We start from the raw sequence: 14,262 nt of genomic DNA on the forward strand, positions 1-14,262 counted from the left end.
AACTCAGGTACTCCTGAATCCAGGGCCAGTGCTTTCTTTTTTCCTTTTTTTTTTTCACTCATTCTTTAGGATTAGATCATTTAGTTTCCAATTAATTTTTAATCTCTGCTTCCAAGCTACTTTCTTGAATGTGATTTTTTTAAACATTATGGTCCCAAAAGAGTGCATTTAATATTTCTGCTTTTCTTTATTTGTTTGTAGGGTTCTTATATCCTAATATGTAATCTTTTTTTGTAAAGGTACCATGTACAGCTGAGAAAAAGGTATATTCCTATTCCCATTGAGTTTTTTCCAGAGGTCTGTCATAGCTAACTTTTCTAAAAGTCTATTCATCTCTTTAAAAACTTCTTTCTTATTTATTGTTAGATTTATCAAGTTGTGAGAGGGGTAAATTGAGATTCCCCCCACTAGTATAGTTTTACTGTCTATTTCTTCATGTAATTTATTTAATGTTTCCTTTAAGAATTTGGATGTTACGACAGCTAGGTGGCACAGTGGATAGAGTACCAGCCCTGGAGTCAGGAGGACCTGAGTTCAAATCTGGCCTCAGACACTTGACACTTAGTATCTGTGTGACCCTGGGCAAGTCACTTAACCCGAATTGCCTTACCACCACCACCACCACCACCCAAAAAAAGAATTTGGATGTTCTACCATTTGGTACATATACATTTAGTATTGATATTACTTCATTGTCTATGGTGACTTTTAGCAAAATGTAGTTTCCCTCATTATTTAAATTAGGTCTGTTTTTGCTTTTGCTCTGAGATCATGATTGCTACTCTACCTTTCTTACTTCACCTGAAGCATAATCGATTCTGCTGCAGTCTCTCATTTTAACTCTGTGTCTTTCTGTTTCAAGTGTGTTTCTTGTAAACAACATATTGTTGGATTCTGGTTCCTGATCTATTCTCTCTGCTTCTGTTTTATGGGTGAGTTCATCCCATTCACAATCATGGTTATGATTACTGTGTATTCTCTCTGTCCTATTCTCTTCTGTCTATACTTCTTTCTCTTTTTTTATCCTTTCCCTTCTTAAAAGTCTTTTTTGCTTTGGACCACTGCCTCTTGAGCCCATCTTCCCTGTTATCACTCCCCACTTTCACTTTGCCTCTTCCCTTCCTTCTTCCTTGTTGGGTAAGATAGACTTCTATATCCAGCTGAGGGATGCGCGCGCGCGCGTGTGTGTGTGTGTGTGTCTGTGTGTGTGTGTGTGTGCGCTCTTCCCTCTTTAAAGCTGTTCAAATGAGAATTTGAACAGGTATTGCTTGCTCCCCCACGTCGATATGCCCCCATACGTTTTTTGCAGACTGCAAACTGTCATATTCGTTCAAAGAGCTTTATTTTCCTTTACTTTGCTGTTTCTCAAAAGTTGGGGGTAGGGGGAAGGGGAGAGGGAGGGGATAGCTAGAGGAGGCGAGAAAAGCAAAGCAAAGAAACATAAGAGGAGGAATAATCATTTCTAGAGCCCCTACTTTGAGGCAGGCACTTTACACATATGACCTCATCAGATCCTCCCAGGAGTCAGGGGCTCTTATTATCCCTCTTTTATAGTTGAGGAAACTGAGGCAGAGAGGATCAGCGCCTTGCCCAGGGGCACACTGCCACTGCCAGGGTCTGAGGCCGGCTTTGAAGGAGGTGCTCCTGACGGCAGGCCTGCAGAAGCCAGAAGGAATTGCAGACCAGCCAGAGATTTTCCAAAGTTTGAATTGACCGTGTGTTCCCACCCAGAGGCCACCTGAGAATAGAGAGCCCTGGTGTGGTTTCACACTCCCACGGAACCCTCTTTTGCAAGGCTGGGGAGCCCGCCCTGCCCTCTCCCGGCGCCCAAGAACTCTGGCACTTTTCTCACTTGGCACTGCTTTGGGTTCTGCTTGTTTTTCCTTCCTGTTTTCGTTGTTTTGGCTGGTGCATGTGGTCTTCCTGCCTCTGCCCCAGGCTTCCCTGACTTCTCCAGCTACTTCATTCCGGCTGTTTCCTGTGGCTCAGTGACATTCTCGGCCTCCGGGTGCCACGGTTTGTGTGGGTCTGCTAAAGAGCAGGCCCAGTATACCTGGAGAGAGAAGAGGCTGCTTGGGGCCAGGCTTTGGGCTTGGTGGGGAAAGGGCTTTTTTCGGGGCAGTCACCACGTTCCCTGTCGTACACTCCCTGTAGTAGCGTGTCAGTGGTCTGCCTTCCCCGACAGGTGAATATTCATTTCCTGACAGGCTGATATTTGCGTTCTTCATTGTTGGCTTAGTCATAACTGACTCTTGGCAAAATGATGTAAACAGGATGTGGAATGTTTAAACTAAAATTTAATTGTGGGAAAATGAAACAAATCGTGGCAGTGGAGGCCAGTTGGGTGATGGGAGATGGGGGGGGGGGCGGATGCAGCACTTGGCTTCTCTCCTGGCTCCTTGCAGGAAGGTGGGAGGGTGAGCTGGGAGAGGGGCTGCTTCTTACAGGCCACGGTGCCCCCTGCTCTCACATTAGAGACAGTCACGGAAAGACAAGGGACGCAGTCGGGAGGGAGACTCTGTGAACCCCCTGGACCCCAGTTTCTCTGTGTTTAACAAAGCAGCTTTGCCTCCTGACCAGAGAGGATGTCCTGAGGAGAAATCTTGGTAACTGGGACCCACAGTGCTTGTTACTGGCAGGGGCTTCCCTTTTATGTGGATCCGTGGCCTTCTCTGGATCTTCTTTCCCCTCCTGCTTCTTCTGCCTCCTCTCTGGCCAACCTTCATCCAGCTCGTGCCCACCCACTGTGGGCATCCCCTGGGTCCCTGTGCTGAGCCTTCTCCTCCTTTGTCTTTACCCTCAGGACTTGGTGCCCTCCCCAGCTCCTGTGGGCTGACTTTCCTCCATGTGCATATGACTCTCAGATCTGTTTTTACAGCCCTAGACACTTCTGAGCCCCACTCCTGCGGGGCCTGCTGCCTGCGGATGCTTTGAACCCGATGTCCTGCAGGATATCAGACTCTTCATCCTTCCTAAATTTCCTTTTCCAGGTTTGCAATCTCAGTTCCCCACTCTCATTTACTCTACATAGCCAGTTTGCTGCCTGTGTGACCTTGGGCAAGTCCCTTAACTTCAATGGGCCTCAGCTTCCTGCTTTGTAAAGGGGAGGAGGCCCTATGGTCTCTTCCCTCTCCCTGTCTGGGATCCATGGACGTTTCTGTCATCATCCCTCACCTGGACTATTTCCATGGCCTCCTAGTTAACCATCCACACCTCCAGCCTCCCCCCTCCCCAAGTACAGTTCTCACCATGTAACCCCCTCCCCACTAATTCTGGTAGTGCATCTAGAAACTTCTCTGGTGTGTCAAGCTTCTGATGACCTAGCTTCTTCCTGCCTCTCCCTCCACACCGGGGCCTTGGCTCTCCTCTCTACCCAGCCCCCCATCTCTCATCTCCGCCCCTTTGCTCTGGCAGGTGGCCCCCATGTGTGCAGGAGCCTTCTTCCTCCTCCTACTTCTGGAACCCCCGGCTTTCTGCCATGCGACTCAGCTCTGGTACTGCCCTCTCTGGGTGAGGCCTGCCCTCCAGAAGCTTACATTCTGTTTTCCTATATCTGAACCCCTAGCACCCAGCCTAGTAGATGGCATAGAGGAGGGACTTGATGCATGTTTGTTGGTTCACTTGAGTGGTTTATGATCTCAGGAAAATCCTTATTAAGGGAACATTTTAGCCCTGAGAGGCGTCCTTTTTTTTTTCATCTTAATAGTATTTAATTTTTTACTAGTTACATGTAAAGTTTTCAACATTTGTTTTTATAAGATTTCAAGTTCAAAATTTTTCTTCTTGTTTTATATATATATATATATATATATGTACAATCACATTAAATATATTTCTGCATTAGTCATGTTGTGAAAGAAGAATCAGAACAAAAGGGAAAAACCTCAAGAAAGGGGGGAAAAAAACCCAGTATGGTTCAATTCGCGTTCAGATTCCACAGTTCTTTTTTCTGGATGTGGAGAACATTTTCCATCATGAGTCCTTTGGAATTGTCTTAGATTATTGCAGTGCTGAGAAGAGCTAAGTCTGTCACAGTTGATCATCACACAATGTGGCTGTTACGGAGTACCATGTTCTCCTGGTTCTGCTCACTTGACTCAGCATCAGGCCACTTAAGTCTTCCCAGGTTCTCTGAACTCCTCCTGCTCCTCATTTCTTACAGCACAATTGTATTCCATGACATTCATATACCACAGTTTGTTCAGCCATTCCCCCATTGATGGGCATCTCCTTGATTTCCAGTTCTTTGCCACCAGAGAGAGAGCTGCTAGAAATATTTTTGTGCATGTGGGTCCTTTCCCCTTTACTTTGATCTCTTTGGGATACGAACCTAGTGGTGGTATTGCTGGATCAGAGGGTCCTTTCTTCTGGCTCCCTGGCTCATCCCAGCAGCTGCAGGAACATTGGGAGATTGACAGTGGGAGTGTGGCCAGTCACATATGCCAGCCGGGAATGCCGGCACACTGAGATTTCTAGCAGGTGCAGCAGTCCCTGGTGGGCCCCCAGCGGATGAGTGATCTCCACTTTCTCTCCCTCCAGTGGCATGTTGGGGTGGACAGTTTTTTGGAACAGAAACACCGGTGCTTTTGAAGTGGCCTGTCTGTGTCACGGCACAGAAAGCGTCAGGGGCTCTTTGGGAAGGTGGGGAGTAGGGCGGGCTGCCTGCAAAGCCCCTGGGTCCCTCTTTTTCTGTGGTCTTCAGGGGGTCCTTGAAGAGCTGAGTTGGAAGGGAGCCACCCTTTGGGTTCTGAAACGTTAGTTTCTGGTCAGCATGTGTGAGGTCTCTCAGGTGTGACCATAATTCCATAGGCCCAATGACCGAGCTTTCTCCCTACCTTCTGACAGGCCGGTGGGTGGTTCAGGGCCCTGAATGGGGCACACGTGGATCTTTTGAACATATGGGAAGTTCTCTCACTTGACTATGTATGTGTATTTCAGGGGTCTTGTTTTTTGTTTCCTAATGGGTGATAGGAGGCAAAAGGGAAAGAAAATAGATTTTTTTTTCTTAAATTGAAAAAAGAAATTAAGCTATGTAAAGTTAACACAGGGACAGTTAGGTGGCACAGTAGAGCACCAGACCTGAAGTCAGGTGGCCCTGAGTTCAAATCCAACCTCAGACGCTTATTAGCTGTGTGACCCTGGGCAAGTCACTTAACCCCGATTGCCTTCCCTCCAGAAAAAGTCACCAGGTGGTACATTGGCCTCCCCTGAGATATGAAAAGGGTAAAAGACATTCAGGGCTTTGGGCACATCCTTGGGGAGGATTTATGAGAAACCATGTCCCAGGCAGGGCCTGTGTGCCCAGGCTCACACAGGTGCAAGAATAGCTGAGAAGATTTGTACCCCAGGAAGCACCTCCTCTGTGCTGGGCACCAGACGGACCAGTCTCTGGCCTTAAGGGGCTTACATCTTATAGGAGGGGAAAATAGCACATACATGGAAAAGTAAAGACAAAATTGAGATTGAAGTCACCTTGAGGAGTCGAACATTATCAAGTGGGAGGATCAGGTAAGGCTTCCTGGAGGAGGCCCCCCCTGAGAGGAACCTTGAAGGCAGCCATGGAGTCCAGGAGGCTGGAGGCTGGAGGCATCTTATGTCTCGGTGATGGATGCATCAGGGCAGCTTGTGCAAAGGCTTGTGGGGTGGGGTGCCATGCTGTCTGTGGGGCTTGGGGGTGACATTAGAGACAGGGAGAAGGCACCTGCCTCCCACCCCTTTCCTCACCAAGGTAGGGGGAGGTGGGGGTAGAGCACAACATACATTGTCTGACTTTTCTGATACCTTGTTTAGCTTTGCCAAACGTCAGTGGTGGGAAAACTGGGAGCGGTAATGGTTTTTTTTGTTTGTTTGGGTTTTGTTTTTTTAATTTATTTTAATTAATTAATTAGTTTGTTTATTTATTTATTTATTTTCGTTTTCAACATTTGTTTAGATAAGATTTCAAATTTCAAATTTTTCTCCCTCCCTCCCCTAGACAGCAGGTAATCTGATATAGGCTTATAGGTGTGTGTGTGTGTATAACATTAAACATATTTCTGTATTGGTCATGTTATACAAGAAGAATCAGAGCAAAAAGGAAAAACCTCAAAAAAGAAAAACAACAGCACCGAAAACAAAAGAAATAGTATGGTCCAATCAGCGTCCATATTCCACAGTTCTTTTTTTTCCTGGATTTGGAGAGCCTTTTCCATCATGAGTCCTTTGGAACTTTCTTGTACCGTTGGATTGGTGAGAAGAATCCAGTCTATCACAGTTGATCAACACATAATGTTGATGATGCTATGGACAATGTTCTCCTGGTTCTGCTCATCTCACTCATCATCCGTCCATGCAAGTCCCTCCAGGTTTCTCTGAACTCCTCCTGCTCATCATTTCTTTTTCTTTTTCTTTTTTTAAAATTTTTTTTCTCATTACATGTTAAGATAGTTCTTAACTTTTCTTTATACAAGCTTTCCAATTTCAGATTTTTCTCTCTCCCTCCCCCCTCCCCTAGACAGCAGGTAATCTGATATAGGTTTTATTTATTTATATATATATACACACACACACACACACACACACACACACACACACACAATAACATTAAACATATTTATAGTATGGTTCATTCAGCATTTATTCCACAGTTCTTTTTTTTTTTCCTGGATTTGGAGATCCTCTTCCATCACGAGTTCCCTGGAACTCTTCTGTGCCATTGCATTGGTGAGAAGAATATAGTCAACACTCAATGTTGATGATACTGTGTACAATGTTCTTCTGGTTCTGCTCATCTCACTCATCATCAGCCCACACAAGACCCTCCAGGTTTCTCTGAACTCCTCCTGCTCATCATTTCTTACAGCACAATAGTATTCCATTGTATTCATATACCACAACTTGTCCAGCCATTCCCCAGTTGATGGGTATCCCCTCACCTTCCAATTCCTTACCACCACGTAAAGCTGCTCATCATTTCTTACAGCACAATAATATTCTAGAGCAGTAACATTTTAACCAGCTCGGTACAGGGACCAGTGAGTGGGCCCAGGGTAGTCGAGGAAGGGTAGGAAGGTTGGCTGGAGCCTCACCCCAGGAGGCTCTAAAAACCAAAAAGAGGCGAGAGGGAGGCCCTGGAGCTTGTGGAGTGGGGGAGGGATGTGCTCAGACTTTTGCTTTTGTAATATCTACTAGGTGGCTTTGGGGAGGATGGATTGGAGAAGGAGGGTCCAGATGAGAGGGAATGAGGCCTTGGACGGGACAGGGAGGATGGAGAGGAGGCATGGGGGGAAGTGGGATAGACAAGCTGTGGCCACTGGGGAGGCTGACAGTCAAGGAAGAGGGAAGATGGCCACCGGGAGGAGTAAGCACAGCATTAGCCCTTTCCCCCCCACCCCCCAAAACAGGAAAGATGGGAACTGATGTAGTGTTTTCTTTTTAAAAATGTTCTTTTGGTTTCCCTTTTTACAAATATTACTCTCACTTAAGTGTAACTGAGCAAAGCTAGTTACCTTGTTAGTCATGCCCGGCAGTGTGGGGATGCCTCCCTCTGCCCCTGCTGCCATCCACGGTGCCCACCTGGATGGGCGTGCTGAGGCCCTCCAGTATTATTGGGCTCGTTCTGCTTCTCTCTGACTCCGTCATCCTGAGTTCCTTTGAATCCTTTGGCTTTGTCATATCTGAGGGTCCTATAAGATCCTGTGACCGTCAGAATGTGCCCCTGTTCATTCATTCAGCCTTCCCCAGGCCAAACTTCATGGGACAACTCTTCATGACTCCCAGAAAAACTGCTGCACATTTTATATCCATGGGCCCAAGGTTCCTTTCCTGGTGAGGGAGGCGGGGGTGTGAGCAGCCATTTCCAAACTGTGTGAGAATGGCCGGCCTACTTAGACGTGGCACCAGCAGACAGTTGTGTTGGCCATGTCTACCCTCCTGCGGTCTTTTCAGTCTTTGCCATCTGGGGACTTTGTCATGGATGAGACTGGGAAGTTTGGTGGAGGACAGTGGGGAAGTGGAGGTAGGGCCCAGTGGTTTCTTAACAAGTGAGGAGGCGGCTTGTGCTCTCAGTGTGAGGTCAGAGTGGTAGGTTGGGAGTGGTCCTTGGGGGACATGCAGTCAGTGAGATAAGAAAAGCAAAGTTATTCAGTAGCTTTGCTGGCCTGACTGAAGGGAGCTACAGTTAGACGTCACAGATTCCCAGTGGGTGCAATCAGTCTAGTGGCATGGCTGTGTCTTGGGGCTGAGGCTAGAGATGACCTCCTGTCAGGAGGCAAGCCAGAGGGTCCTTTCCAGCTGCCTCTGATGTAATGGAGGTTGAGGTGCAGGGCATTCCTTCGGTGGGCATGAGCAGGGAAGGTCAGAGAGCGGAAGTGAAAAATACAGGACTTTGGAACCCACAAAACTGCATGAGGTCTGCATCCTACCTTGGAGTGGAAAGGAGGGGGATGAGCTTGTACCATCTGTTGTCTCTGCATGAACATTGAAGTCCTGAGGTAACCTTCTGGGCCGGGGTGGGGAGGAAGGAAGCCTGAGAGGCAGCTACTCACGGGAAGCAAGGGAAAGGGATCAGTGGGGAGGGGGCGGCAGGAGCGGGCTGCTGGGTATTTGGTGCACCTGCCTGCTGTGGCTTTTTAAACAGAACTCGCTACTTTGCTTTCATGAGCTTCCAAAGTTGGCCACACTCAGCCACAGGGACTGAAAACTGCTTCCACCTGCCAACTGTCGCGCTAACCCACAGGCAGTCATTTGGGTTTGCTCAGAGCTTCATTGATGAGGAAAAACCCAAATGAGTATTTGCTTCTTTAATATGGTCAGTGACATGGTAGAGTGTAGCTCTTCAGAGACCTGTGTTTCCACCCCCTGAGGCAGACCCTTAGCACTCTTTCCACAGCTCAGCTTGTATATTCGCCCCTTCCAGCATGGGCAGGCTCTGCCAGAGCTGTGCCCTCCCTGCTGGTATAAGCCAGGAGGGTGGGGCCCTGGTGGGAGGGGCCCTGGGAGGTTACTGCACTACCCATAAGCACTTTGCCTGATAGTCGCTCAACTCCCTAGGTCTTGGTTTTCTCATCCAGTGGCTTCCTGTTACCTCCAGGATCAACTATAAAGAGCCTGTAAAGAGCTCTTTACAACTTGTCCTCTTCCTGCCTTTCCTTCCATGTCCTGCCCCATCTCCCATCTCCAGGTCTTTGCACTGGCTGGGCCTCATACCTGGCATGCTCTCCCTCCTCGTCTCCATTTCTTGGAGTCCCTGGCATCCTTCAGGACTCGGCCAGATGCCACCTTCCAAAGGAAGCCTTCTTCAGCTCTATATCTGAGCCCTGAACTGACTTACAAAGAACTGTCGGTGGCACAAATGTTTTTATTCCCGCTTTTCACTTGAATAAACCGAGGCTCTAATTTGGTTAAGCGACTTGTCCAGCTTCATACAGCAAGTGACATAGGCAGGCCTCACAAGCAGCAAGGGGATGTCAGTACACAGGACATTAGGCCTGGAATCAGGAAGATTTGAATTTACTTACTAGCTGTTTGGCCTCAGTTTTCTCATCTGTAAAATGTCATGTTCACGTGAAAGACTCAAAAAGAATAAAAGCTCTAAGCAGAAGTGTGGAACCGTGAGCCTGGGAGCTGGGCCAGACCTTAATTACCCAGAGTCCTCAGGGCCCGGGCCTGGGGCTGAGGCACTAAATGGTAACAGCTTCTCCTGCTGCAGGTATAGGAAAAAATGTTTCCTTCTTTGCCCCAATTCAGTCTAAATTGAGAAATCAGTTCTGAATGTAAAAAGCAGGAAATCTCCTGTTTCTTTTCTTGTCCATGAATAAACAGGAAAAGGAAGAAGGTGAAGAACGAGTTAGCGGCTGGTATTTCACATTTCTAAAGCTGACCTGGCTCAAATGGTCGGATATTTCATACTTTATATAAAAAGGGCTTGTTTCCCATTCATAGCCATAGTCGTTAAAAAGCCAGAAAGACATCTGCAGTCTCTTTGGATTGAGTAGATCTCTTTGTTGTTTAAAATGTTCAGATTACACAAAACGTCATAGTTAAATAAATACCTGTTTGAAACTGTTTTGATGAGAACCCAGTCATCACCTCCATGGATATTCCAGTGTGCAGAGACGGAGAAATAGGATTGCAAATAGTCAGCATCTGTATTCTCATGGCTGTCATTGACCTCTGTGGAGCGTAGCAAAAACCCAGAATTCATTCAGTTCATCTCGTGTTTCAGGATTTCAGGATCTGTGCTGGTGTCTGGAGGTTTTCTCCCCTCACCGATGCAGATTGCACCTCCCTCTGGAATTAGTAAATGGATGGTCTTTGTGAATTTCCAGAACCAAGATACCCATTGCCCCATAGACAGCTTGCCCACCAGCCACCCCACGATTTGCCATGAGCTCTTCCATCAATCAGCCCATTGGCCAGTCTGATTTAATGCCCATCCCACTTGGTACGGCCTCCTGCTGGGGAGTGGGCTTGGGGGTAGGGGTGGGGGGAGATTTAGCTGAACTGGGCCTTATGCTGGTGCAAAACACTCTGCTTGACCTTGTGGATTCTGAGACTGCCCTGCCCTCAAGGGGCTTACAGTCTGGATGAAGTGGGGACATGGAGACTTAGAGGTCACTGATGCCTGCCCCCTGCCAGGGGAGATGTGAAATCAGCTTTTTATGTAAGCATGGAATGACTCTTTACAACGGGATGAATAGGAGGGCTGTGCACTGTTTAAAACCCAATGCTGGGGGCAGCTAGGTGGCACAGTGGATAGAGCACCGGCCCTGGAGTCAGGAGTACCTGAGTTCAAATCCGGCCTCAGACACTTAACACTTAATAGCTGTGTGACCCCGGGCGAGTCACTTAACCCCAATTGCCTCACTAAAAACAAAACAAAACAAAAAAAACCCAATGCTGCTCTGAGTTAAGGAGAAAAGGAAATAAAAGGCCACCTATCCAGAATTTACTTATTTTAATTAGGTTTTTCTACCCCGAATTTCTTTGAGTTGTCATTTCAGAATCAACTCCCTTAAAAATCAGTCCCTCCCTTGGCTTTGCAGGCCATTCCAGAGAGGCTATGATTGGTAACCAGGGGTATTTTGTGGCTGGCCCGCCCTGGGCTGGGCTTGAGGCCTCAGGGGGCAGAAGGACGCACCTTTAGTAGAGTGAATGATTGGAGTCCTCTGAGTGTACTCAGGCTCCCAGGGTTTAGAGCTGGACAGGACCATAGGGATCATTTTGTCCAGCCTAGACTTTCAGAGGGTGGTGACTTGGCCAAGGTCACCCAGTTCAGGAGTGACAGAGCCAGGATTCAAATTCAGATCTTCAGACTCCAGATCCTGTGGTCTTTGCTGCAGACCTGTCCCCCATGAGCAGGGCAGGCCTTTCCGGCAGGCTCCCACCTCTTCCTTTCATTGCGCATCTGCCCAAATATGTCATCTGACAGCCATGGGGCCATCCAAGTGTGAAGGGAGGGTGGTTTTTTGTGGCAGGGCCAAATGCATTTGCTGCATCTTTTTGCCAAGGGGCGCCAGGAACTGAGAAGGCGGTGGCACCCTCAGTGAGTTGTGGCAGCCATGTAAGGAACCCTGATGGCCTCAGACCCTCACATGGCTTGTTCTCACACACGGCTTTATTCATTCATCGTCTTTCCTTGAGCCAGGAAGCTCAAGGAGCCTCGATCACAGAACAGAGTGTGACCGTGCTGGCGGGTTGGCCTTTGTCTCCCAAACTTCCTGCCCTGCCCTTGTTGGACTGACTCCCCATCCCTTCAGAGGAGTCAGGAATGATCAGGGCATCCTCATGCCCAGGAATCTACTAGATTAACATTGAGATCTTGTGTTCATGATTCTGGGCCAGCTGGGCTGCTGGGGGATGCAGTGGAGAGAGCTGAGCCTGGAGTCAGGAAGACTTGAGTTCAAATCCAGCCTCAGATACTTTCTAGCTGTGTGACCCTGAGCAGGGCATTAAGCCTCTCTCTGCCTCAGTTTCCTCAGCTGTAAAGTGAGGATAATAACAGCCCCTACCTCCCAGTGTAGTCATGAGGATCACATGATTGCCAAGCAGACAGTGCTTGGCGCATAGTAGGTGCTCTGTCAACACCAGCTCTGATTTAGGAAGGCCGACCTGTAAATGACAGGAAGCTTCTGCTGGTGGTCTTTGAGGCGCATGATCTCATGACCTCGGTCAGGGCTGAGAGGACGAGGGAGGGCGTCCCACCGGGTCGTTGCTCGGTGGCAGCCTTGCAGCCAGAGCTCTGAGGCGGGCGGGGTCGATGCTGGCGCCCAGACGTGAGGCTAAGGGCCAAACAGGCAGGCCACTCTGCTCTTCTCTGGGTGTCTGTGAGCCCTCCTCCTTTACTGGCGGGTGCAGATAATGGGGAGATGGGGCAGGCAAGGGCTCCCCCCCCCGCGGGCACTTGCCCCCTTGCTGTGGTGGTTATTGAATCCTTTCACGTTCTTTCTCCAGCCCATCTTACAGATGAGGACACACAGTAGGTGCTTAATAAATGCTTGTTACCAGAACCTCTCAAAAGACAGTTGTTACTAAGGGGAAACCCTTCCGAGGCATGACGTGCTCCACTTGTTCCTGACCTCCCTGGTGAGGCTGTCCCTTCTCTTCCCCAGGTGATCACTCCATGCCGGAAGCTCATCTTGTGTGCAGACAACAGGAAAGAGATGGAAGATTGGATCGCAGCCCTGAAGACCGTGCAGAACCGAGAGCACTTTGAGGTGGCTCTGGGATGGGGAAGGGGGGTGAGGCACTTGTGAGGACCCGAGGGGCAGCCTGGGGATTCTGAAGGGAGGGACAGTCGGGGGAAGAGGAGGAGCCACTCCCTGCTCCCCCAGGGCTATGTGGCTGGGGTGGGGCAGGGTGGGGCACATGTCCCCCATCCTCCTTCACTGAACCCTCGTACCTCACCTTCCCAGTCCACCCAGTATAGTATGGACCATTTCTCGGGCATGCACAACTGGTACGCCTGCTCCCACGCGAGGCCCACGTATTGCAATGTGTGCCGCGAGGCGCTGTCTGGAGTCACATCCCACGGGCTGTCCTGCGAAGGTATATGCTCCCTGCCCCATGAGGAAAGCCAGTGGCACCAACAGGGCTGAGCCTGTTCCCGCAGTGCCCCCCCATGTCCCTTTAACACCCCTCCATGGAGGCTTCCTCCACCCCTTTGTCCCACCTGAGGGCACAAGTAAAATGGGGGGGATGGTCTTGCCATCTGCCCCCAGAGAGATGGGGATGGGGGGAGGAAGCTGACCCACAGGAAGCGTGAGCCCAGTCAGACCTTGCCTCTGTCCAGGGCTCACGGCTTGTCCAGGAGGGCCCTGGCAGGCATCTCATTATCCCCATTTTATGATAGGGAAACTGGGGCCGAGAGAGGTCCTGTGACCAGAAGGGCCTGAGGTGGGATTAAAACCTGGGTCCTGTGGACACCAAGCCCAAGACCCCGACCTCTGTGCCACTCAGGGCGGTGGCCTCAGTGCTTTGGGGCACGCCTGGGTCCTCCCTGACCCCCCTCCTCCCCATACACACACCTGGCAGCAGTTTGGATGAAGCCGTTTCCCCTCACTGCTGCTTAGAGCAGAATAATCAGCTGTGAGAAGCCAGAGCAGGGCCAAGGCCTTGGCCGCCAGGACCCTCCTCCACCCTCCTGGGCTGGGTCAGCTGGGCAGGACCCAAGGCTGGGCTGCCTGGGTCAGGTCCTGTCCTTGGCACTGGGGCAGAGGAGCCTTTGCCCCAGGCCCTGCTCCAACCCTGACCCTCCCAGGCCGGGTCTATCAGCCCACAGAGCGGAGCACAGCTTTGCCCTTCACCAGAGGTCCCGGCGAGGCTCCCCCTGTCCGTGGGCCACCCAGGAGGTACCTTGGGTCCCCCTGGAAGTCTCAAGGTCAGATAGCAGGGCTCAGGCCACCATCCGGTCTCTCCCTCTGCCTTCTCCCCCAGTGTGCAAGTTCAAAGCCCACAAGCGCTGCGCTGTGCGGGCAACCAACAACTGCAAGTGGACGACGCTGGCTTCCATAGGGAAGGACATCCGAGAGGACGAAGATGGGGTAGGAGCCCGAGCCCCACCACTTGCCCCTCCTGGGGCCAGCTCATCACCCTTCCTTCTGGGCTACTCCATCCTTCCCCCTGCTGTCCCCTCAAGGCGGGTGTTTGTCCTGGTGCCTGCCAGAGGAGACTCTGGGATCTGGCAGAAGGGAGCAGGCCTCAGAGGTATTGGGGTCTGGGGCCTCAGAGACATTTCAGGGTCCCAGACCCCTGGGTGGGTTCCAGCTCATCTCGGAGGGACCC

The 14,262-nt window shown here is 49.9% G+C and overlaps 1 protein-coding gene across 4 annotated transcripts in view; it reads left to right on the forward strand.

The window, feature by feature from the left end:
- DGKD (diacylglycerol kinase delta) overlaps positions 1-14,262 on the forward strand; it is a 114,143-nt gene that overhangs the window by 58,754 nt on the left and 41,127 nt on the right. For all 4 annotated transcript variants that reach the window (XR_006356344.1, XM_044002483.1, XM_044002481.1 and 1 more), the window contains 3 exons: positions 12,591-12,695; positions 12,894-13,026; positions 13,915-14,021. Coding sequence is in view for 3 of the 4 variants with exons in the window: in XM_044002483.1 (XP_043858418.1) it covers positions 12,591-12,695; positions 12,894-13,026; positions 13,915-14,021 (345 nt within the window). In the remaining variant the exon portion in view is untranslated. The remainder of the gene's footprint in view (positions 1-12,590; positions 12,696-12,893; positions 13,027-13,914; positions 14,022-14,262) is intronic.

Source organism: Dromiciops gliroides, chromosome 4 (assembly GCF_019393635.1).
Source record: "Dromiciops gliroides isolate mDroGli1 chromosome 4, mDroGli1.pri, whole genome shotgun sequence".
Lineage (NCBI taxonomy): Eukaryota > Metazoa > Chordata > Mammalia > Microbiotheria > Microbiotheriidae > Dromiciops > Dromiciops gliroides.